We start from the raw sequence: 22,637 nt of genomic DNA, 5'->3' as shown, positions 1-22,637 counted from the left end.
ATTGGTTTCACCAGTAGGATTCTTATTCGCCAATTACTGTTTCAACATTTAAATGAGTTTGAAAACTTGTTCGTTCTGTCATTTAGCTTCATTGAGTTTATAATATAATATCGTTCACTAACATTGCACAAGCTGGTTCATGAGGCAGAAAATTTTTATTCTCCAACAAAAAAATTTGTTGTATACAGTTTATTTTTCTGCTACGTGGGATTTGCACTTTAAATAAGAATTTTTTCAGAATATCCCTGGAAAAACTTGTTAAATATCTTGCCTGAAGTATCTGTGATACTTGTTAGATATTGACTACAATTCGATGGAAATTAAATTTATTTAAAAGCGTTAAGCTCGAAATGAAGCCAGGTTAACATAAGTCACAATAGCTAAATGATTCAAAAATTAATAAGAGGACATGATATTCAGAACTAATTGTGCAAGGAATTTACATTTAATTTGAGCCTCTCCGATTATTCTCCCAAAGAACGTCCAAGAAGAGATAAATTCAAGCAGCAAATAATGAACTTTAATTCGATGCATTATCGGTCGCACGTTGCGGCAAATTCAGTATTCAGCAATATTTAAAATTAGTGTGCGCACAAAATACTCTATAATTCATTAATAATAACGCGATTTAGCAATAAACTTCCGAGTAATTAAAATTTTAGAAATTTCATATATAGATATAAATTTTCACCAGCGGAATTAATTAGTTTCAATTATAAATTCTTCCTAGTAATTATTATTATTTGCACATGTAATAATTAAAATTTCATTTCCAGGTAAGCGGGTTGCGGCGTTCAGATCGAGCCTTGTCTGGGGAAGAGCCGTGGTCCATTCTTTCAGTACGACCGAGCTACAAGCAGAGCTTCCACGACATTTCTTTCAGTGAACTTCACTCTCTTGGTTTCGTCGCGTCACCAAACGAGTATGCACAGTTTGCAGCGCTTGAAACTTCTGATCAAGGCAGCGATGTTCCAAACCAAACTGAGGATCCAACTGACCAACCAACATCGTCAGTGTTAGAGGATTTCGTTCAAAAACCATTCGAAGGAGCTGCAGTGTTCAGGACAAATGTTTATAGTAATGATAATCCTTCTTCGTTCAGACAGGTCAATGCTGGATATACGGTGCGTAACCCCTCTCCCCAGAGAGATGAACCATATGCTTTCACTCAAAATGGAGAGCCTATATACGCGACTATTTCTTCGAATAAGCCACAAACTTCTACTCAGTTCGTCAGAGCACCGACAACAGAACTGAAATTGCACAGGAACCTTCAAGATTTTATTCACCAGCAAGAAAATGCCCAGGCATTCGGCGAAAACATTGCTGATTCACACAATCATCAAAAAAATATCGATGAAGAAGAAGAAACTCTTAGCAAATCTAAGACCTCCGAAAAGAAGGCTGATTCTACCATCGATAGCGAGAAAAAGAAATCTTATCCCCCGAAAGTAATCTTCAAGGTTGAAAAGAAGCAAAAGATCACAAACGAGCCTTCGTTTGCACAGCCTACATCTTATAGCCCGCCTCGACTTCATAAGAGAAGTTCTAAGCAAACTCGCTCAATAGGTGGTAAGAAGGGCGGTGGTTATGACGCTGGATATGGAGGAGGCCAGCTGGCTCTCATACAACCAAGTGGAGTGTCATACCAGCCGTCGTATGGAGTCCAACCGTCGTATGGAGTCCAACCGTCGTATGGAGTTCAACAGTCGTATGGAGTGCAGCCTCAGTTGGCTTCATATGGTGCTATTCCTGACGCTACTATTGGTGTACAACCTTATGGAGGCTTAGGTGCTGGTCTATCTCATTCATATGGAGGTGGCCAGGTATTGTACGTCATTGACGACTATGGTGGAGGGAGAGGCAAGAAAGGAGGCAAAGGGGGTAAAGGATCGTACAGGGCTTCAAAGGGTGGTGGGGGAAAAGGAGGCGTTGGCGGTGGTAAGGGTAGCTTTGGTAGAGGAAAAGGAGGTTTCGGAGGCGGGAAAGGAGGTGGTAAGGGTGGAGGGAAAGGAAAGGGCTATGGCGGTGGAGCAACCATTTTGGTTCCTGTGGGACAGTCTTACGGCCATGCACCTATTTCTCCAGCCCCAATTATAGCTCAGCCTCAGCCAATTATTGCTCAACCTCAGCCAATACAGGTGGTGCCACAGCCAGTGCGTCATGTGCAGGTCATTCAGAGACCCGCACCCATCGCCAGGCCAATTCAAGTCATTGCTCAACCAGCTCCTATCCAGCCAGTTCAAGTAATCAGTCAGCCAGTCCATCAGCAAGTGGTTCAACCTCAGCAACAAATGGTTCTTGTACCCGTAGGTGCGACAGGTGGTTATGATTACGATAGTTACGAAGACTATGATTATTATGACGATTACTACTACGATGATGGAAAGGGTAGCAAGGGGACGAAAGAAAAGGGAGCATTTTGGGACTTCTGGGATAAAGGGATGAAAGGATTCAGCTGGGGAGACAAAGGCCACGACAAGGGAGGTGGACTTGAAAAGGGTTCATTTGATAAAGGTGGATATGGTGGTGGAAAAGGAGAATACGGTGGTAAAGGAGTAGGCAAAGCCAAAGGTGGAGACTATGATATTGGACCAACTTACTTGCTGTTGAGTCCAGTTGCTGGTTACAATCAGGGTTATGGTCAAAGTGTTGGCGTTGGCTTAGGGGGCTATGGAGGCGGCTTAAGTATTGGCGGACTTGATAGCTATGGACAAGTCGGAGGGTTCAAAGGCTCCTATGGCGACTCAATTCCCAACCATGAACTCGCTGGTGCCATCACCACTCTCGACAATGATCATCATTCATCATCATTGGGACATTCAGGTGGACACACAGTATACTCTTCTGGAGGGTTATCCTCTGGAAGTGTAACAAGTTTCGGGTCTAGCACATCGTACGGTGACAGTGGTGTTTCAACTTTTAGTGGTGGTGCAAGTCTGAGTTCAAAGGGTGATAACTCTCACATAACCAAGTTATCACCCTCCAGTATCACCACTAGTCAAGTCTCGTTTGGTGGTGCCGGGGCCAACGGAGGATTTATTGGTGGAGGAAGAATCGTTGACGACAGCATTGAACATTTCGATTTCGACAGGCATTTCAAAGTCGAAAGCCGAGGTTCCGTCATTGACGATTCTGTTCTGTCAGAAATCTCAAAGCCTGGCGATAGCGCCGTATTCATAAGAGAGGAGTCTCCGAGAGAATCTGAATCTAGGACCAGTTAGAAGTTTAATCTTTCTAATCACCACTAAGTTTAAATCGTTCTAATATGGGCCACTTTTAAATATACACGACCTGTAGATAGTCGAAATCCGACATGATCGCTCCTATTGAATGTCTACGAATACCGTCGCCATTGCACCAAAGCAAAACAAGCACAAAAAAAGTCACACGATAATTTCATCTCATGCGCGTTGTTAAAAAAGGCGTCTGTAAATCACGGAGCTGTAAATTCTGTTGGCTTCTCTTAAGCACGTCTTCTGGCCTTTTATTTTATTCTCATTTGCTATGATTTCCTTTTTAAAAATCTGCACGATTAAAATTTTTATTTTAGAATATTAGTTTCTATTGTAACTTTTACAATTTGATCACTTTTTTGGGATGTTATCAGGCCATTGCGTCAGCATTGTCCTACGAGCAGAATTTCCAGAATTTCCGATTAATTTTATTACGTTAATTTAATGCAGGAGCATTTAGAGGTTCAACAATCGCAACTATCATTTGAATTTGAATATGAACAAATTTATTTACTAAACTAACCTAAATTTTTAGGCTTCTGAACTGTAATTTTAAATTACTGAATTTCTGAAGAAGTATATAGGAAGCTCTGCACCGAGAGATCAATTTAATATTAATTTATATTTTCATTCGGTACTTAAACGTTTTAGATTGTTTCTATAATGCACTAAAAGCATTATTATATCTGCAATTAAAAGCTACAATCATTTTATTACATTTGTGAATATAATTAATTCTCAGGAAGATCCTATAGTGATTGAGATTTTAAGAATATTTATTCTCCTTATAAATATTTTATTCACAACTTGAATGGGTCTCCTGATTACATGTCTGTTCAACAGCACAATATGTTCAATGTTAATTCGTCCTTTTATAAGTTGAATTTTTACTTGTTGAATTTTTGTTTATCGTTTATAAAGATTTTATTATTCTAACTTGTTGATTAGATGAATTCATTACTACTGATGATCTGAAGATCATCACGATTATTCGGATTATCTTTCTTGAGTTGATCTGAATGGTTGATTAAATAACAAACAACAAATGAAGATATTCTTTACACTCAAAGTATTAGCTATTTCCTCTTACGTTACAAACAAAGCCATATTCTTATATGGTTTGGTGCCTTGGTTGTCATATCTTAAGCTTTTTTGAGACACTTCAATATTCTAAGCTCTTTTGAAGCACATTAAGTACTCGTACTTTCCTTGCACCGTACGGAAACCATATTATACATACTAAGTTGCCTATTCTTCCAGTACATACAAATATATATAATGTATCACTTTGCACTATTAGTCACGGGTTGTATCCTGAAAATTGCATTCAATATATGGGCTGAATATCTATGCTGTATTTTTCCCTGCTCATCTTTAATATCAATTGCACTCACTTTGAATGTAAACATTGCAATCGGAAAAACTAGTAGGTCATATTTATGGTCCTAATAGTGACACACTTGCTGCTCGTAGCACTGATACGTCGCTGTTGCAGTACCATATATGCTGGGTAAGGATGACTCACCCAGGAGCAAAAAGTGCATGGCTACTTGGACAAAGTCTGGCTTATTTCTTTGAGTGTTTCCTTCGTCTTGAAGCACGTTGTAGCTTTAATTTTATTTAAACGCTGATTAAATTTTATCGCCAAGCCGAAATTGAAAAAAATAGGCTTCACTTCTCGACAAGATTATGCACTAACTTTGCACTATAATATTCATAATTCTATGCTTCTCTTGAAAAATATTGGTAAGATTTACTAGTAATGAGGTACGAGACAATAGCGGTTATTGTGATGAAATTATTTTACGGCTGAATTTAAAATGTGAAAGACTGAAGTAAGAATTATTTGAAATATTTTATTGACACCACTCTTCATTACTTAATAATTTATTTACCTAATGCCTGAATTCATCATTTTATATAATCTTTAATCATGATTAGACTGCTCACCAATAGTACCTTGATCGTATAGTCATCGTATCTGATGACTTGATCGTATATATGAACGTTCTGCTTCATTAGCATTTTTTCCAATTAAAATAATTACAAAATTTTTAAATTCATACGATTTCCATCAGATTGAAAATGCTTCAACGTTCAATGTCACTTGATTGCTTGAATCGTGAATTCACTGAAAATTTGAAAGCAAAGAAAATTGCACACAAATTAAACATTTTTTTTTACAAAGCGTTTCGGTGTTCAACTCCGAAATTTTTTTTTTATTGAACAGTCTTTTGTGTTTTTAATTTTGACTGTACTAACACTTTATTGTATCTTTATTATAGAATCTTCGATTGGACAATTGAGCTGGACAGTGAAATGTTTTCTATAAATGTACGAGGAATTTTTGTGGAACTTTATTTGCTTTTAAATTTCTAGTGCCGCAATGCATACTGCAGGTAAAATGTGGACAATGAAGTGCCGCGTAAGGAAATATTAAATTTGGAAAGAATTTGAAAACAGTTCGAGTGGCCATTGCAGTAGCGAGCTATGCATACTGTCAGCGCGAAGCCCTGATATGCCTTAATTGTCATGTCAAACAGGGTCTGCGTTACCCGCCTAAAAGGCCAAAAATGCATCGCTATTTAAACAATCTCACTCATTTCTCTTTAAGTTTTGTGTTAAACTACATATAAACTTAACCTCAACCCATCACGATGGGTTAAAGCTAACATATTTCACGTGTAAGCTACAGTTGTAGCTCAGCGGCCATAATGGATTCATCCGAACTGTTTTAAGAAACAGGACGACACGCTTTTTAATATATAATGGATTCGACTTGATTATTTGGCCGGTATGGGTTACACTCGGCAAAATGTATGGGTCATACTGTCCAAGTATTGATTACTTACTTTGTACCAATACTTCCGACAATACTTACTTTTTCAGGGTCAAACTGGGTCAAGATGACCCAGACAATGGAAAAAAACTACATAATTATTTCGACAAAATTCCGTTAATTTCTTTAAGTGTAAAATATCAGGCATAGCAACGTCAGGCAGTGGCGTCAGTCATAAAATCTATTCGTTCCGAAAATCTTAATGTTCCTATGCATTTAATGGTAAGAACATTTAAAGAACAAAAACATTTAATTTGTTTTTGTTCATCAAAAAGGTAAGATAATATTCTGTGTTATGTTCATTATTATGTTATGTTTAATTGTAAGATAATATTTATAGTTGCAGGTAATTGATACGACACTCAGACAAATGTAGAAGTCATGTAGAACAAATAGAACACACTTTAGTGCGAAGCACTGATACGCTTTTTTACCTGGCCAAATTGGGTCAGGATGACCCACACGTAGGAAGCGCATCAATATTTAGGCAAAGTATTGCTATTTTTCTCAGTGTATGAATTACTTCAAGGCAATCATAACCTGAATTTTAGTTCAATTATCGAATATATAGGGTGAAAATAAATTGTTCGACGTTGTCAGTGAATGAAAAAAGCTAGTTAATTCAAACAAAATATACGCACTAGGTAGACATTGTATAGTTTTGAATAGTTTATTTTTGAAATAAAAATTCTTCTAGGGATGCAACGTAAAAATAAACGTATCTTCAGTTGACGCCTTTCCATATCTTGTAACTTTAGTGCGCAACAAAAAAAATTAGTGGGCTATATTATCCAAATACTGACACACTTTCAGCAGGGATATTGACCCGCAATTTTGCCGGCCAAAATGTTTAAGAATTGGATCAGGAGGACAAAAAATGTTTCAATAATTAGACAATGTATCCTTATTTCTCTGAGCGTATGTATGTATCTTCGAACCATCCGTCCCAGTTACGCAGTGATAAAGTGTTTGAGTTACAGCAATAACAAAAAACAATAATATAAGAACTTATTGCGAGGACAATAAGGACTTATTTTAATATACATATAAGGTCATAGAGCAATAACATAAGGACATAATAATATTGTCTAATTTTTAAGTGTAAGCTAAAACAAGGCCTGCGATGGACGAGGTTCTGTTTTCAGGCTATGGATTCTAACAGCCTGGCAGCAGCTTTAGCTCGCCATCAGCATCAGAAACTTCAGCTTCAGCTACAAGAGCAACAGAAGAAACAGCAACAACAGAACAGCGTCACTAACAGCATCACTAACGGCATTCAGAATAAGGTGAGCGATTAGAACCTTGTCACATTCCTTGTTAGGTTTACCCCAAACTCAGAGAAATTAGTGAGCTTTTGTCCAAATAGCGATGCAATTTTTGCCCTATGTGAGTCATCTTGACACATTTTGACCAGGAAAAAGGACGTATCAGAGCAACATGCACGTCATGTGTCACTATTTGGACGAAATGACCCAACCATTTTTCCGCTGTAATTCTCTGTAGAAGACATTTCTTTCTTGTTGACTTTAATTTTTCTCTAGTACAACTATAAACTTTGAGGTTTTCGTTTTTTAACTTTATTACGGAGAAAACCAGATTCTAGGTTTTTTCTAGGTTTTTCTAGGTTTTTTCCGAGTGGGCTCGACTTTTCTAGGTTTTCTGGGTTTGAGCCCACTTCTGGTATTCTGGTATCTGGTTTGGAACCATTCGGGGCCATATGGTCCCTTATGGTAGTCCCTTATGGTCGTTTCGGTATGAAACCGGGTCTAAAAACTACCATAAAGGGTCGTTTTTTTAAACCGGGCTAAGCCCACTCTTAATACCGGGCTGAGCCCACTACCAGATCCATAAGTTACGTCCAATAACACATTTTCTACATAGTGATGTCGGCGATAAAGAGTAGGCCTAATGTGGCCTGTCGCCGATTCTTGAACTTTTCGTGACATTATATCATAAGACGTTTACATAATTTCGTTACACGTTGAATTTCACTGTTTATGCGAATTTGAAAAGTTCTTAAGCTTTCGTTAACTTTTTCAGCTCATTGAACACGATTGTTGTGTTCATTGAGTTTGTATTGATCTTTTGCAAACATTTTTTCAACTATCGAACATGGAATGATGATTTTGAGAAACTCATCATTCCATTTCATGATACAAAACAAACGATGAACTACTAAACAAAACTATACAAACTATTAAACCTTAGTAAGTCTAATTTTTACACTTTTTGATAAACTTTAATTCTTCAACTGACACGATCGATGCCGGCAGTTCGTAAAATGTCCCTAGAAGTTTTCAATTCCAAATACAATGCAATAAAAACAAAATAATTGGAAAATAGATTGAAAATTAGCAAATTTATCTGTTCATTGCGTCAATGTTTTGCTTAAACTTAAATTTGATAGAACTTTAGTATGTGTAGGAGCTCCATCATTCCCAACATGCGTTGGAAGCAGTAAAACCGATATTATTTTCGGGAATAAACGGTATTTTGGGACTCATTATCACATTTTTGTGGTCCCGAGTCCTGCTCAAATAAAAATTTTTTCAAACCACCAGTCACTATTTCTCTTTTCCGACTGCTGCAGCATCAAGATTTACAGCAACATCAACAACAGCAATTGAATCTTCTTCAATACCAGCAGCAACAAATGGCCGCCCTCGCTCAGCAACAAGCAACCTCAGCTCCCTCCCTCTTCGGAACTGTCATGTCTCCCTTCAAGAACATGGGCAAGACATTCATTGATGTAAGTCATGTCAACTCAGAGTTTCATTCACTGATATGAGTCAAGTCTACTCTGAGTTTAATTCATTGATATGAGTTAAGTCTTCTGAGTTTAATTCAGTGATGTGAGTCATGTCTACTCAGAGTTTAATTCACTGATTTGAGTCACGTCTAATCTGAGTTTTATTCATTGATATGAGTCATGTCTTCTCAGTTTTTAACGCCTGGCATTATATTTTAATCCAACCCTACCCTCCACGTTTTTCAATGATCTAAAATTCTTGTACTCTGATACGTCTAAATTTAGTTGGAAGGACAAAACACATGTTCGTTTTTTTTTTTTTTGCATTTTGAAACTTGTCATTTTTCAGTTAGCATACATTAGTTTTTATTATCAACTGGATTCGGGCTAAACCGTCTTAACAGCATTTCATTGGCCGGCAAGAACGTGGAAAAATACCTTGTCGACGTTTTTAACACAAAAAACCGGCACTACACTAAAAAAAAACAAAGAAATAATTCATTTATGACAGGGCGGCTGGCCACTAGAATGCCGGTCACACCGATTTTTCGCTGTTATTTCGAGCAGTGAAATGGTTAAAATCTGGATGACACGGAGAAATTTGATCATGTGTCGCATGTGTTTTTTTTTTTTGCTGGTGCAGGCGCTGGAGCCGCTGATGAGCAGTGACAGCTTCAGGAACGAACAGTTCGCAATTCCCTCCCAGTTTTTGACCCCCAGTGAAAAAAGTTTCAACTTCGGAGGTGACAAAAGCGGCGGTTACCCCGCTGTCCAGCCCCCAACCTCCTATGGCGGTCAGTGTTGGAACCAGCTCACAATACGAGTTTTTATTTGTAGTTTACGTATAGAAGAAATATATATATTTACTCATATAAAGTTTAGGAGAAAGTTAGCAACAGTTAGAACTGGAGGACTCTATGACACGTCAGTGATTTATAAATTGAAGGGTACAACAATTATTAACCTTCTCTGCCACGTCACTTGAGTGCCATCATTAACCAAGAACTGTTGTTGTATAATACCTTTCAATGTATGGAACAATATATGATACCCTTTAATATAATAAAAATAAATATAGTTTAAACGTTTACAAAAATTTTCAAATATTTTCAGCGCCAGTCACAATACCAACCAACACGTACGGATTGCCAGGACCAGCACCGGGACCCGTTCGTCCACCAACCAACACGTACGGACTACCAGGTCCAGCGCCACCAACATCCTATGGAGTTCCAGGACCTTCGCCCACTTCCTACGGAGTTCCAGGACCTACCGTCGGAGGATACGGAGCGGTCGGAGGAAAAGGCAAAACCGCCATTAACTCTGATTCTCTGCCATTTTTTGCCGCAGCTTCGGCGCTGGCTGCTCTAGGTGAGGCCACATTAAGGCCACGCTGGCGGCTCTAGGTGAGGCCAAATAAAGCCTTAACTGCCACTTGACTCCATACTCAGAAAAATGAATCAATTTTCCAATTAGAGAAACATCTTTTTACCAACAGCACGGGCAGAAATAAGACCAGGCACTGATACACCCCTGTTGTCAATCCAAAGTGGGTCACGATTACCTGTACAAGCGTAAATGTGCATCGCTATTTAGACAGTTCCACTCATTTTCTGACTTAAGGGTTAAAGAGGCATTCTAATCCTGAATTAAAATGTGAAAATTTTCCAAATGAAATTGGGCTTAGGCAATATCTTACATACCTCGGCCAAAACTAATGCAAATTTGCCAATATAACAAAATTTGCATAATAAGAAACCTGTGCGTTCGTAGGTGCGTTCTCGGTGGCGTGCGCCGCTGTGGGCGCCAACGTCACCATCGGCAAGCGCTCCGTGGAGGGTGATGACTGGCACCTGGCGAGTGAGGTGAGGGTGATGACTGGCACCTGGCGAGTGAGGTGAGATTGATGACTGGCACCTGGCGAGTGAGGTGAGAGTGATGACTGGCACCTGGCGACTGAGGTGAGGGTGGGTGATGTCTGGCACCTGGCGAGTGAGGTGAGGGTGATGACTGGCACCTGGCGAGTGAGGTGAGGGTGATGACTGGCACCTGGCGAGTGAGGTGAGTGTGATGAGTGTGAATTGAGACCTCTGATTAGCCGCCAAAATTATGACCTGGCGACTACAAAACAATTTTTTAACCGCCGGTTCGTCCATTGTATCGTAATAATAACTTAAATAATTACATACAATTGTATTAAATCTTAATTACAATTAATAAAATTGTATCATGACCTGGCTGCTATAATTCAATAAAAAAATAAGTACAATTATTGTCGCCAGGCCATGGAAGCGCTGCAGCTTTACGAACCAACCATCACTCGTGGGTTCGAAACTTGGCATCGTGTTTTACAAACACCGTGCGTGGAGCGAGCCGTGTGCGAGGTGCTCCGTGTCACGACAGACGAGGACACAATCATGTCGTGGCAACTCACGGCCGAGACTGCCCTGGAAAAGTGAGTCAAGTCACGACAAGTGAGTCGTGATGTGCAAGATACAGGTTGGGCGTAGAACTCTCTCGGTGACTGGGGCAACAACGAGCCATATTTCCTGCAATGCTTTTAGAACCTAACGTTTTCATCTTTAGAACCTAACGTTTTCATCTTTTGAACCTAACGTTTCTTGCTGTATAGAACCTAATGTTTCTATCTATAGAACCTAATGTTTCTATCTTTAGAACCTAATGTTTCTATCTTTAGAACCTAATGTTTCTATCTTTAGAACCTAACTTTTCTATCTTTAGAACCTAACGTTTCTATCTTAGAACCTAACGTTTCTATCTTTTTAGAACCTAATGTTTCTATCTTTAGAACCTAACGTTTCTATCTGTTTGAACCTAATGTTTCTATCTTTAGAACCTAATGTTTCTATCTTTAGAACCTAACGTTTCTATCTGTTTAGAACCTAATGTTTCCATCTTTAGAACCTAACGTTTCTATCTTTAGAACCTAACGTTTCTATCTTTAGAACCTAACGTTTTTATCTGTATAGAACCTAATGTTTCTATCTTTAGAACCTAATGTTTCTATCTTTAGAACCGAACTTTTCTATCTTTAGAACCTAATGTTTCCATCTTTAGAACCTAACGTTTCTATATTTTTCGAACCTTACGTTTTTATCTTCTTTAGAACAATGTTTCTATCTTTTTAGAATCTCTCAGTATGGCATCTCTCACCCTTTTATCTATCCTTCTTCCTGTAGAATCTTTCAGGATAACGCCTTTCTCCGTATTTCATCTCCGGCGTTCAGATTCTTTCGAGATAATGTCGTTCTTTATCTCATAACTTTTCTTCTATGAAAATTCTGTTTCTGTGGATAACGTCTCTTTTTTCCCACAACATTCACTCAGGAATGCGTGATCCTCAGATCCTGTAATATATTTATTCTTGTGGATTCTTCCGGTATAAAATCTCCGCCCACTTCTTATCTTCTTTTCTCTGTAAATTCTGTAGGTATTAGGTCTCTTATCTCATATCATTTCTTTCCAGGATGGCGCGCTTTATCTCTTATATTTTGTCTTCTTGTAGATTCATTTTTCCTGTAGATTTTTTCGTGTAGATTTTTTTTCCTGTAGTTTTCGTTTCAGTAGATTCTATTTTTCATGTAATTTCTTTTTTCTGTAGATTTTTTCCTGTAGTTTTTGCAGATTCTTTCTTTTCTGTAGATTCTTTTTTTCCTGTAGACTCTATCGGTAAGAGCATATTTTTTCCGTTAGATTCGCCCGAGACGGCGACGTTGGTAAGGACGTCTCGGCAACGCTGGGCAGCGCCGGCAGCAACGCCTGCCACAAACTGCCCTGCCTCGGCGCCTACGTCGGTGGCCCCCAGCAGGAAAAAAGTCGTGCGCACGAAAAGGAAGATCAAAAAACATGGGAAATATCCGAGGATCAGCTGCAAGAAAAACCCCGTCCGTACGAGAAGATAAAACAAAATGCGGAAAAAAACACAGAAGAAATGTCCCTTGAAACAGAGTTGATGGAAGTGCTTTGAGTAGCACTAGGATAGTTTGGTGGATAAAGATCTAACAAAGAGGCCGTTTATATCTTGTTATTATCGACCTTAAGTCTTTGCAATATTTATTTTAAACACAAAAAAATATTGAATAACACACCGCATGAAAACCAATATCGAGCGTCTCAGAATATTTACCACGACTAATTTATTATATCCTTCACAACGATAATGTTTGTAAACAATACAACGATTTATTTAAGAGCTTCCTCATGCAATTTTCAGACCGACTTGACGACGGAAGAACTTTATTATTACTGCAGCAATGTTGCAAAAGTTGAAATATTTATAGTACCTTTTCCAAACCCATCATTATAATAATCCCATTACTTTTAAATTTATTCTTCAAACTCAAACATGAAAAATGCGCAACGAAAGTTTGCAACGATTCAGTACGTCCAGAACTATTTTAATAATCAATTTACATTCCCATTACAATAAGCTGTTGATAACTGCAGAAATCACTCCTTCTCAATAACACAGCAACAAATATTCCAAAAATTCAATAAAATTCATATTTAATACAAACTCCTGAAAACCGCACAGAAAATTTATCCTTTCAAAAGAATAACATTCATTTTTAATAACATAGTCACAACTATTTCAGTCACCAAGAACAAGTTAATTTATTTGAACAAACTCCCGAGAACTGCACACATAAGTTGATGTTATCACAACATTTATTTTTTATGTTATAATAACATTTATTCTCAATTGCCTACCTAGGTGCTAGGTTTGTAATAAGCTAGGCCCATACTCAGAAAAATTAGTGAGACTTCGGTCAATTAGCCACGCATTTCTTGTTCTCGTGTGGGTCATCCTAACCCAGTTTAGCTACATACAAAAAATGGCAGTATTTGGACAGAATGACCCATCCATTTATTTGAGTGCACACTCAGCCTATTTATTGTTCTAGTACAAAATGCACGCTTTAAGCCCCTCTAGGAGCTGCATGCTTCACTATTTATTATCACAATAAAAACATATAAAACTTCCTCTCATTTTGTTTCCCATTATCTTTCTAGTTGAATTAGTCCCTCAGCTGCTCTCAGACAAATGATCGAACATTTGTCCTTATAACGATGCATTTTTTTGCACTTTTGTGGGTCATCCTGACCCAGTTTTAACTGGTAAATAAGCGTTCGAGTTGGGTGTAAGAAATTTCTTAGAATGGCCGAAACTGAAACAATATATTCGCACATCCACGGTTTTTCCCCGACATATTTATTGCAGGCCTAAGGAAGCGAAATTCCAATGAAGGTATTTCTAAAGAAGAAATTGGCCTATAATTACTAAATAAGATATTTTGGCAGAATAAATTAGCCTATGGTTACCAAATGAGATATATTGAAAGAAGAAATTAGCCTATAATTACTATAATTACCAAATGAGATATATTGAAAGCTGCAAGAAATATAATTTTTCGGTGATCAACAAAGTCCGCTTGATAGCAAGTAAGTGATTGATTACAACAAGACTGACGACTACTTTATTGGTAAATCGAATGTAATTAAATGCTTTCGCCAACTGGAAATAAGTGTTTCGTGAATGCCTGTTCTTTGTAGCGCTTCATCTCTTCGGGAAGAGCCTTATGAAGAGCACCATGCCTGTGGGCAGGAAGAGGAACAGGTATTAAGTATGACTTTGACGGCTTACTGAATGTGATACAAGTGAATGATGAATTAATGGTGGGGATTAGGTATAGAAATGAATGATGAATTAATGGCAAGGATTATGTATAGAAGTGAAAGATGAATTAATGGTAAGGATTATGTCTGTCTCTTATACACATCTAGATGTGTATAAGAGACAGCGCGTATGGTACCGCGTGTAGTACCGCGTGTGGTACCGCGTGTGGTACCGCGTGTGGTACCGCGTGTGGTACCGCGTGTGGTACCGCGTGTGGTACCGCGTGTGGTACCGCGTGTGGTCCCGCGTGTGGTACCTTAACATCCACGTCCAGAACGGTGCGCAGCTGCTGCAGTTTGCGGCGGTGGCCTAGCAGCGTCTCCTTGTCGGGCGGACTGTAAAATATTAGTTAAATATAACAGTAATAATGATAGTTATATCAATTATTAACATTATAGGTACAATATGTATTATGATGGTTATAATAACGTCACTTATCATTTTGAAAGCACTGCTGATACATAATATATGAAGTTATATTGCTCAAGGTTCTGCAGAAAATGAGTACGTTTAATATAAAATTGTATTGGTGATAATTCTGGTGGTAATGCTAATTATATGGTGAAAGTAATGATGATAGATATAATATGAATTTATAATAATTATATTGAATGCTAATGATAGTAAAAATATTCTTTGAAGCAAACTTAGACTATGGTTAGCATGGAGTTATGAAGCCATAACATGAGTTTAGATTTAAAAAAAAACCTGGGCGCCTTGTGGCCAAAAAAATGAATTTTTAAATTTTTTTTAATTTATGCATAGTTTATTCATAGAAGATAGCAGTCAAAATGTAAAGCAAAAAGTTATATTGATAGGAAAATAGATTAAATGGATAAATAAATTACGATGAGCTTACCATGGGCTTTTCTCGAGCTCCGGTAGCGTGCGCTCCAGCCATTCCACTTGCTGTGGACAAGGTTAACAATTAACCGTTCAGCTCTTCAAAATTGCTAACAATGTTTCATCAAATCAGTAAATATATTTTTATAGTTATTTTAGAATACGTTACATTTGCGAGAAGCTGTATGTGGAAGTAAATTGACTTCCCCCAACTGGGAAAGTCAATCGTGACTTTCATACTTGAAAGACTTTCACACTTGGAAAGTCGATTGTGACTTTCCCACTTGGAAAATCAATTGCGACTTTTCTCCTTGGAAAGTCAATCGTGACTTTCATACTTGGAAAGTAAGTGTGACTTCTCGACTCAAAAAGTCACTTTAATCACCACTTGGGCTAACCTGTCTCAAAATTTCTGCCACGAACTTTTCAGGAGGAGGGTTATTACATAAAAAATGTTATAATAAATTAGGGGTAGAAACTCTAATTTCATAAAAGACAGTAATAAGTGTTGCAAACATTTCTTAGTTATAAATTGGATAATTATTGAATTGGGATTTGAAATTGATTAATCTCGTCGAGCTCGGAGCTCGTTGAACTTCGCAAATATTTGTATCTGCATTAGTCGGTTTGCGGCCGACCTACAATCAAGAATTGTTATGGCTATGTTAGTTATTGTTAATTGTTAAGTTAAGGTTAAGCTTAATATTGAAGATTAAGCTTTACTTCTCTGGTGAACGCACTCAACTTGACTATATATGCAAAACTGAAAACTAATCATATAAGGAAATAATTATTGTAGTAGACTATCCGAAATAAAACGATAATGATAGACTATCCGATAGAAAATGACTCTTTGCACCGATAATATGTGTATAATTGGGATCTGAGGTACGGTGACGGTTGCACAAACTCACTCCACAGAATTGAATTGCTAAGTACAAAATATTGTAGTTTTCTGAGCACAGCGTTTTTGCTAAATCATTGGTAACAAGGATAGTCCGTGCTGCTTTAGTATTAATGGTATCAGCGTTGAAAAAGTCCAAATCTGGCTTGTGGCCAAGTCTGGACATCGAAGAATTCTTACTGCTAGGTTTCGAACCCGCAACTCACTGCTATAAGTTCGGTACCTAAAAATGTAACCACTGTCCAACCTCCAAAAAAAACTAATGTAGAGTAACGATGCAACAAATGTTAATTTTCATTACCGAAATATTGCTGCCATCACACCCTAATGTCGCACGTGCAACATTAAATATAATCAATCAAAAATACGAGAGTAGGCGAAATATATTTTGTTGTGGTCTACAAGTTGTAGATAAGGTAAATAAGCTTAGTTTGTAATTATAAAAAACAAGTAAGACTTATCCCTAATTTATAATATTCACGGATGATAGAATTAAAGGAAATGAGGAAAATAATCGTACAACTTGTCCATTTCAAGTATTTAATGAACCAATTTGTACAATACTACAGTTAATTCACATCCCAGAATTATGATACAAGGCAGTTTGCCGCCAGCGACGACTGCTACTTTACATGCAATATCTCAGCTTGAAAAAGTCTTACACACAGACCAGGGAAGAAAACTCTGAAGAAATTATCCCGCTAAATTCTAGTGACAAACTGACAGAAGACGGCATCACTCTCCATTGAAAAAAATTTTCGATTCAGTTTGATGAGTACCGTATCAAATCAATTTGATAAAGGAATGAGTAAATTCATATACTGAACAGGAACATTCAGAATGAATAGCTTTGAGCAATTTGCAAGCGCTTAAATCGTTTGAAGAAATATGACTGAGTTATCTTTTTTCCTGACACAAATGCTCAGTGTAGATACAGCAACATATTAATCTATTTAAATTACGTTGCATGTTACAAATAAGCGAATAATTATGCCCAAGTCTCAGTTTGGTATCGTTTGCCCAAAGAATTCTTCATGTAGACGTCAGCCAATTTGTCGTCACAGAGTCCAAATTTGCAGACGTCTGTGAGCGCTTCGTGTACGTCGATAGGAATTCGTTTGGCGTTGCCAGCAAGGAAGACCTGAGCATCGGCTTGATGAATTAGAGGCCATAAACGCTGGGCTTGTTCACGGATGCGGTGCTGAACGTAAATTTTGTCCTCCTGATCCCGGGAGAACGCGGTATAAAGTTCCAGACTTGGGTGATACCGACGCCATTCTTCTTCGAAGAAAAAGTCAGTGTTTTTGCCTCTGCACCCAAAGAAGAGGATCATAGGAGCAGACGTAAGGCCTAAAGCTATCCTCTCTTGTATGTACGACCGGAATGGAGCAACTCCGGTCCCTGGAGCAATCATAATAACTGGTGGCAGCGATGATGAAGTGGTAAAATTCTCCTCTTCATGTGCCCCTTCCAATGCTTGAACACCATCGCGTGGTGAACAAGTTTGTGGTGCCGTAACTTGTTCGTAAGTCTGATGGTTTTGCGGAACCGGAGTGACATTTTCGCTTGGTAATGTGAACCTGAGGGATCCTTTCTTTATACTTAAAAGTACTGTGTCTTGCGGCCGCAGCGCGGCAAGCCAGTTGCTGCAAACGCCGAGTCTTGGTCGTCTCAGGTTTGTTCTGTAATTTACGACAGCCATTAAAATTTGCGCCTTGCCAGGGATAAGAGCACTCGAGCTTGCGATGGAATAAGCCCTCGGCTTCAGACTAGGAATGACGTCGAATAGATATTCAAAAGGAATATTCTTATTAACATGAGGAAAGTCGGCCAAAACTTCAACGATGGATCGTTTGGGTCTGTTGCAATAGTCGTACAACTCTTGCTGTCCCACAGAGGATGCAAACTCCAGGAATTTCTCTTTTTCCATCTCATCGGTGGTAAAGAAGCTAAGAAGCTCGAAGAAGTACCGCTTAGGCACTGACATTATGTCTAGGTATTTAGTGACACATTTTTTTATGGTGCAACCACTTAGCAGCCAAGGAGGGACATCACTGACGTTTGTGTTCGGCTCAGATGGACGAACGCGAAATTTACGAGACCTATCCAACCCAATGACATCGAGGAATTCTTGTACGTGAGACGACAGATTTTCAGGTTTAATCATGAGCACGTCACCAGGTTTGTGCTTGTATTCCATATGCGAAACGTCGAACTCTACAAGCTGGACGTTTTGGAAGTGTCCAGGGGCGCTTACACGCTCTATTTTTGTTAGTGAGCATGAGGTGAAATTACCTTGAACATAGCCTACAGGTTCATCAACAGCAGAAGTTTCTGAGTCGAATTCATCTAGAAATTCAACTTTGAAACGAGGAGGTGGAAGTTCATGAGAAGCCATAGGCGCGACATCTTCAGGCAGTGGGTAAAGTTCCTCCAGCTTCTGCCATAGCTGTGCAAGCCACGAGTCGACGACGAAGTCTGGCCCTAGATCGTGCTGGTCGTCGGCAAGACCAATAGGAAGAACAGGCTGAGCTCCGAGGAGACGGAGCAAATTGTTCATGCGCTTACCGCTGTAATTGAACTTTTGGTACGAGCTGTCGCCCAAAGCCAACACTCCAAAGTTTACCCCACGTAGTAACTGACGATCCGACCGCAGGTTCCAGAGATTCTCAAAAAACTTTTTCATGTTTTCAGGGTCGTCACCTTGGCCAGTGGTAGCGGCTACGCATACCACACAGAGCGGTGGCAGGACTGAGTATAGCGCATCCATTACGGAATTATTTTCAAAAACATCATTAAATTCATCAAATCCGGATCCTTGTGAGTTCTCGGTAGGCTCTAACGCATTGCAAGTCAGAACAGGCAAAATACGGGCCGTAGTAGTAGGTACCATTGCAGAATTATCATCAGAAGAAACCAAATTCAAATGTTCGACGGAAGACATTATTCGCGAATCGGTCTGCGCTGCTGATGCACCATCAAAAGCAGGTGACACTTTTTGAATTAAAGATTTATCCTTGACGGCGCTCAGGACAATCTCGTTCAAGCGCTGTTTGGAAGCGTCCGACAGGCAGGCAGGGGGCAACAGTCCTGCCTGCAGATCAGGGAAAGCTCCTCTCAGCAGATCAACGTCAGCAGAGTTCATCTCCAGAACGACTGAGGTAAATCGTCGTCGGTGAGCCTCTCTGACGACCCTCTCGGCGACCTGCTGAGCGGTGCCAGTCTCGCTGCCGTACAACACCACGAGGCGGCGACATCGCAGCAACTGCACAGGCACAGGCACGAGTCAGCCAAACTTCCAACACGCGTCACGTAAAAAACCTATTAGAATAAACGTATGTAATTATCGCACACGTTGTGGCACAAACAAATTTTCAGCGTAAAGTTGCTCTTCAAAAGGAGTCTTCTCTGATCTGAAGAAGCTTCTGTAAGTCAGACAATTCACGACAGAAATTTCAGATGCAGGGAAAATGGCGTCCAAATAACGTGCAATGAGTCTTTTCCATAGTCCATATTTATGGAGGTGTGACGGCAGTGGAGTGACGGACTGGCAGTTCTTTGGCCGCCTTCAAATGCATCCATCCAGACTTAATTCCTTGTCCAATTTCGTAAGCAGAAGGATTTCAGTTACGAATAACATTGACGACAAGTGATGTATCCGTACAAAATAGGTCAACAAATATTCACTTAAACACTTATTCATTAAAAATTTTTAATATTTTTACAACAGATCATTGTATTTTCATGATCACCCATCAATATCGACTTTGCACAACAAATCATCATAGTACCCGGTTCAGCGTTCAACCTTTTACAGCAATTAAACTAATTTCACCAGATTTTAAGCATTAGAAGAAAAGAAAATCTTAAGAGATAATTTTTTTATATTTACTAAGCAAGTAACTGGCAAGTAAAACAAATGAATCTATTTGATTACGCAATAAATTGTATAGGGGCCTCAGCTCGATGCCAGGTGGCTAAAAACGCTGGTTCTGACAGGTGGCGCTACCCTAATTAAAGTACCGATAATAGAACTTAACAGTACAAACACTTGGTTCCAGTGACCAGTAACAGAGATTAACGTACCAACAGATAGCGCTGACCTAATTAATGTACCAATAACAGAACTTAACAGTACCAACAGGCGTTTTGTGCTCACTTGACCTCATATACGAGCTGACAACAGTTCTCAACAGTGCCAACAGGTGGTGCTAGGAACCAATAACATCTCGCCAGTACACCAGGTGGTATAACACCTTGTCAGTACACCAGCTGGTATAACATCTCGCCAGTACACCAGCTGGTATAACATCTCGCCACTACACCAGCTGGTATAACATCTCGCCAGTACACCAGCTGGTATAACATCTCGCCAGTACACCAGCTGGTATAACATCTCGCCACTACACCAGCTGGTATAACATCTCGCCACTACACCAGCTGGTATAACATCTCACCACTACACCAGCTGTTGGTATATATGTACACCAGCTGGTATATATGTACACCAGCTGGTATAAATGTACACCAGATGGTTCTCACCTTTTCAAAAGACCAGCTGCGAGGCTTGGCCCCGCTCGCCATCTGCTGCGTCTCGCGGAACACGCGCAGGAAGTTCACTTCCAGCCGCGACAGCGACGGCTGTAGGGAAGAAAGTTAGTGTCATGTAAGTGCTTGAAATATCACGCAGTAGAAGATAACTTATTATATTAATAATAAATAATTTAATTGATTCAACTAAACTGGTATAATTTTCATTGCTTTTCGTCTATTAGCATTTAAATATTTTTTCACTACCGTACGGTATTCTGGCAGCGACAATATCTCTACATATCGTGTTACTAATGGCACTTCGTTGTCAACGGTATCAAGTCTTTCGATAATTTATAGAATCAAATTGTCTAATTTAATAGGTACTTTTTTGTTGTTGTTGTATCAACAACAACAACAATAAATCGCCAATTAAGTTTTAATAAATTGCATAGGTACTTTCTTGTAGTCACGAGTGCCAATCACTGTACAGTTAATTGTTAACAAATTAGTAAACAAATTACAATCTTATCCCTTGAAACCAATCAACGGGTAAATGCGTTCATTACAGCATTCACTCACAGTAATGAAAAGCTCATATTGTTCATATTGACACACTTTCTGCACGTAGCACTGATAGCAGGCAAAACTTCTAACAGAGGCAAAAAGACCTTCTAACAGAGGCAAAAAGTGCATCGCTATTTGGACATCGTCTCACTCATTTCTCTGAGTGTAGGATTATTCACCAACGAGTAATCACTCACCTTGTTGGAAGCAGAAGGCACCATGGCGATAATTAGGCTGACGGTACAAATAAAAAATCACTTAATTTCTGGTGCCAATAACAAGTGACTATTTAAGTAAATTCATTAAATACATTCCTAATAAAGTATTTTGATTATAAAAATGTTTAAGTATGAGAAACTTGTTAGATATACTGATCTATTCAGTCAAAACCTGTGAATTTCAATTCCATTAAATGCACTTCTGTCTCGTTTTAAATGGTTTGCAAAGATTTAACTCACTACTTGCTTCATAAACCCTTCAGTTTCATCGCGAAAAAATACTGGCAGAAAATTACGAAAAGAATTTACACTGCAATTCGGGCAGAATGATATTAAGAATGAGATTGAGTGATACTTCAAACAAGATATTATTTATTAACGGTGTTTGACTTGCAAATTAAGCCATTACACTGTCAAAAATCCTGAACATCGCAGAATTCTCACAGCCTATTTAGGTTTCGAAGACGCAACTCAATTCTCTAATATCCACTGTGCTTAACCGCCAGGTTACTTTTCCGATTTTCTACCAGAACTTTATACAGTTGGCTGCTGGTATCGAACCCACAACTCAGTTAAGGTCCCCCTGAATTATAACCACTTGGCCACTCTGGATTGCAGGATGAATTTCTTAAACTTTTATCCTAGCAAAATTCAACCGAAAAAAAGAAGAAGCGATCTCAACGTTATCATAAGATATTAGATAGATAGGTAATAATTTTTATAATAATAACTATTTATGTATCAATACCATCAATCTATTGATACCAATAAGAACTTAGTGATCCGTTACTCAGGCTTTTCAAGAAAAAAGATTTCAAAATAAATCTGCCCTGAATTTGTTAAATAATCTATTCGTAAAACTACTCATGAAAAAATACAATTTTGTCGCACTGAACTATTGTGGTCCTTTAATTTCCAGACATAAGTAGTTCGTTAACAAAGGCGAATATTAGTACCTATAGTTCTTTCATGCAAGTTTCGTTGAAGATTAGTGAGCATTTCTTATCAATAGTATAGGTATCATAGTATAGTAAGGAAAAGTATAGTATAGGT

The 22,637-nt window shown here is 38.6% G+C and overlaps 2 protein-coding genes across 4 annotated transcripts in view; one reads left to right on the top strand and one right to left on the bottom strand.

Annotated features, from left to right (window-relative positions):
• The window catches only part of LOC108678946, a 30,624-nt gene extending 16,805 nt beyond the window's left edge, over nt 1–13,819 (top strand). For 2 of the 3 annotated variants that reach the window (XM_018167442.2, XM_018167443.2), the window contains one exon: nt 777–4,584. In XM_018167442.2, coding sequence (XP_018022931.1) covers nt 777–3,224 — 2,448 coding nt within the window. In that variant the 3' untranslated portion in view covers nt 3,225–4,584. Of the gene's footprint in view, nt 1–776; nt 4,585–7,220; nt 7,362–8,665; nt 8,825–9,467; nt 9,619–9,937; nt 10,196–10,597; nt 10,690–11,106; nt 11,280–12,538 lie in introns of those variants that run through there. The other variant, XM_018167444.2, reaches the window with a different exon arrangement.
• A 2,976-nt stretch (nt 13,820–16,795) lies between these two features.
• LOC108678943 (NADPH-dependent diflavin oxidoreductase 1-like) lies at nt 16,796–21,909 on the bottom strand. The gene is made up of 3 exons (XM_018167438.2): nt 21,564–21,909; nt 20,812–20,910; nt 16,796–19,534 (listed from the first exon to the last, which is right to left on the bottom strand). Exons 1-3 carry the CDS (start codon nt 21,585–21,587, stop codon nt 17,258–17,260), a joined length of 2,400 nt encoding a protein of 799 aa, XP_018022927.1. The 5' UTR covers nt 21,588–21,909; the 3' UTR covers nt 16,796–17,257.
• Between the last annotated feature and the right edge of the window lie 728 nt (nt 21,910–22,637).

This window comes from Hyalella azteca, unplaced genomic scaffold, assembly GCF_000764305.2.
Source record: "Hyalella azteca isolate HAZT.00-mixed unplaced genomic scaffold, Hazt_2.0.2 contig16235, whole genome shotgun sequence".
NCBI lineage: Eukaryota > Metazoa > Arthropoda > Malacostraca > Amphipoda > Hyalellidae > Hyalella > Hyalella azteca.
This window is presented reverse-complemented; position numbering and strand designations above follow the sequence as displayed.

Bases quoted from the DNA above. Each gene is read 5' to 3' on its own strand.
- LOC108678943 (XM_018167438.2), bottom strand. From the start codon at position 21,587: ATGGTGCCTTCTGCTTCCAACAAG. The intron at 20,911-21,563 runs GTGAGTGATTAC...TCTTCCCTACAG, and splicing joins TGCCTTCTGCTTCCAACAAG to CCGTCGCTGTCGCGGCTGGA. The intron at 19,535-20,811 runs GTGAGAACCATC...GTGCCTGTGCAG, and splicing joins GCAGCTGGTCTTTTGAAAAG to TTGCTGCGATGTCGCCGCCT.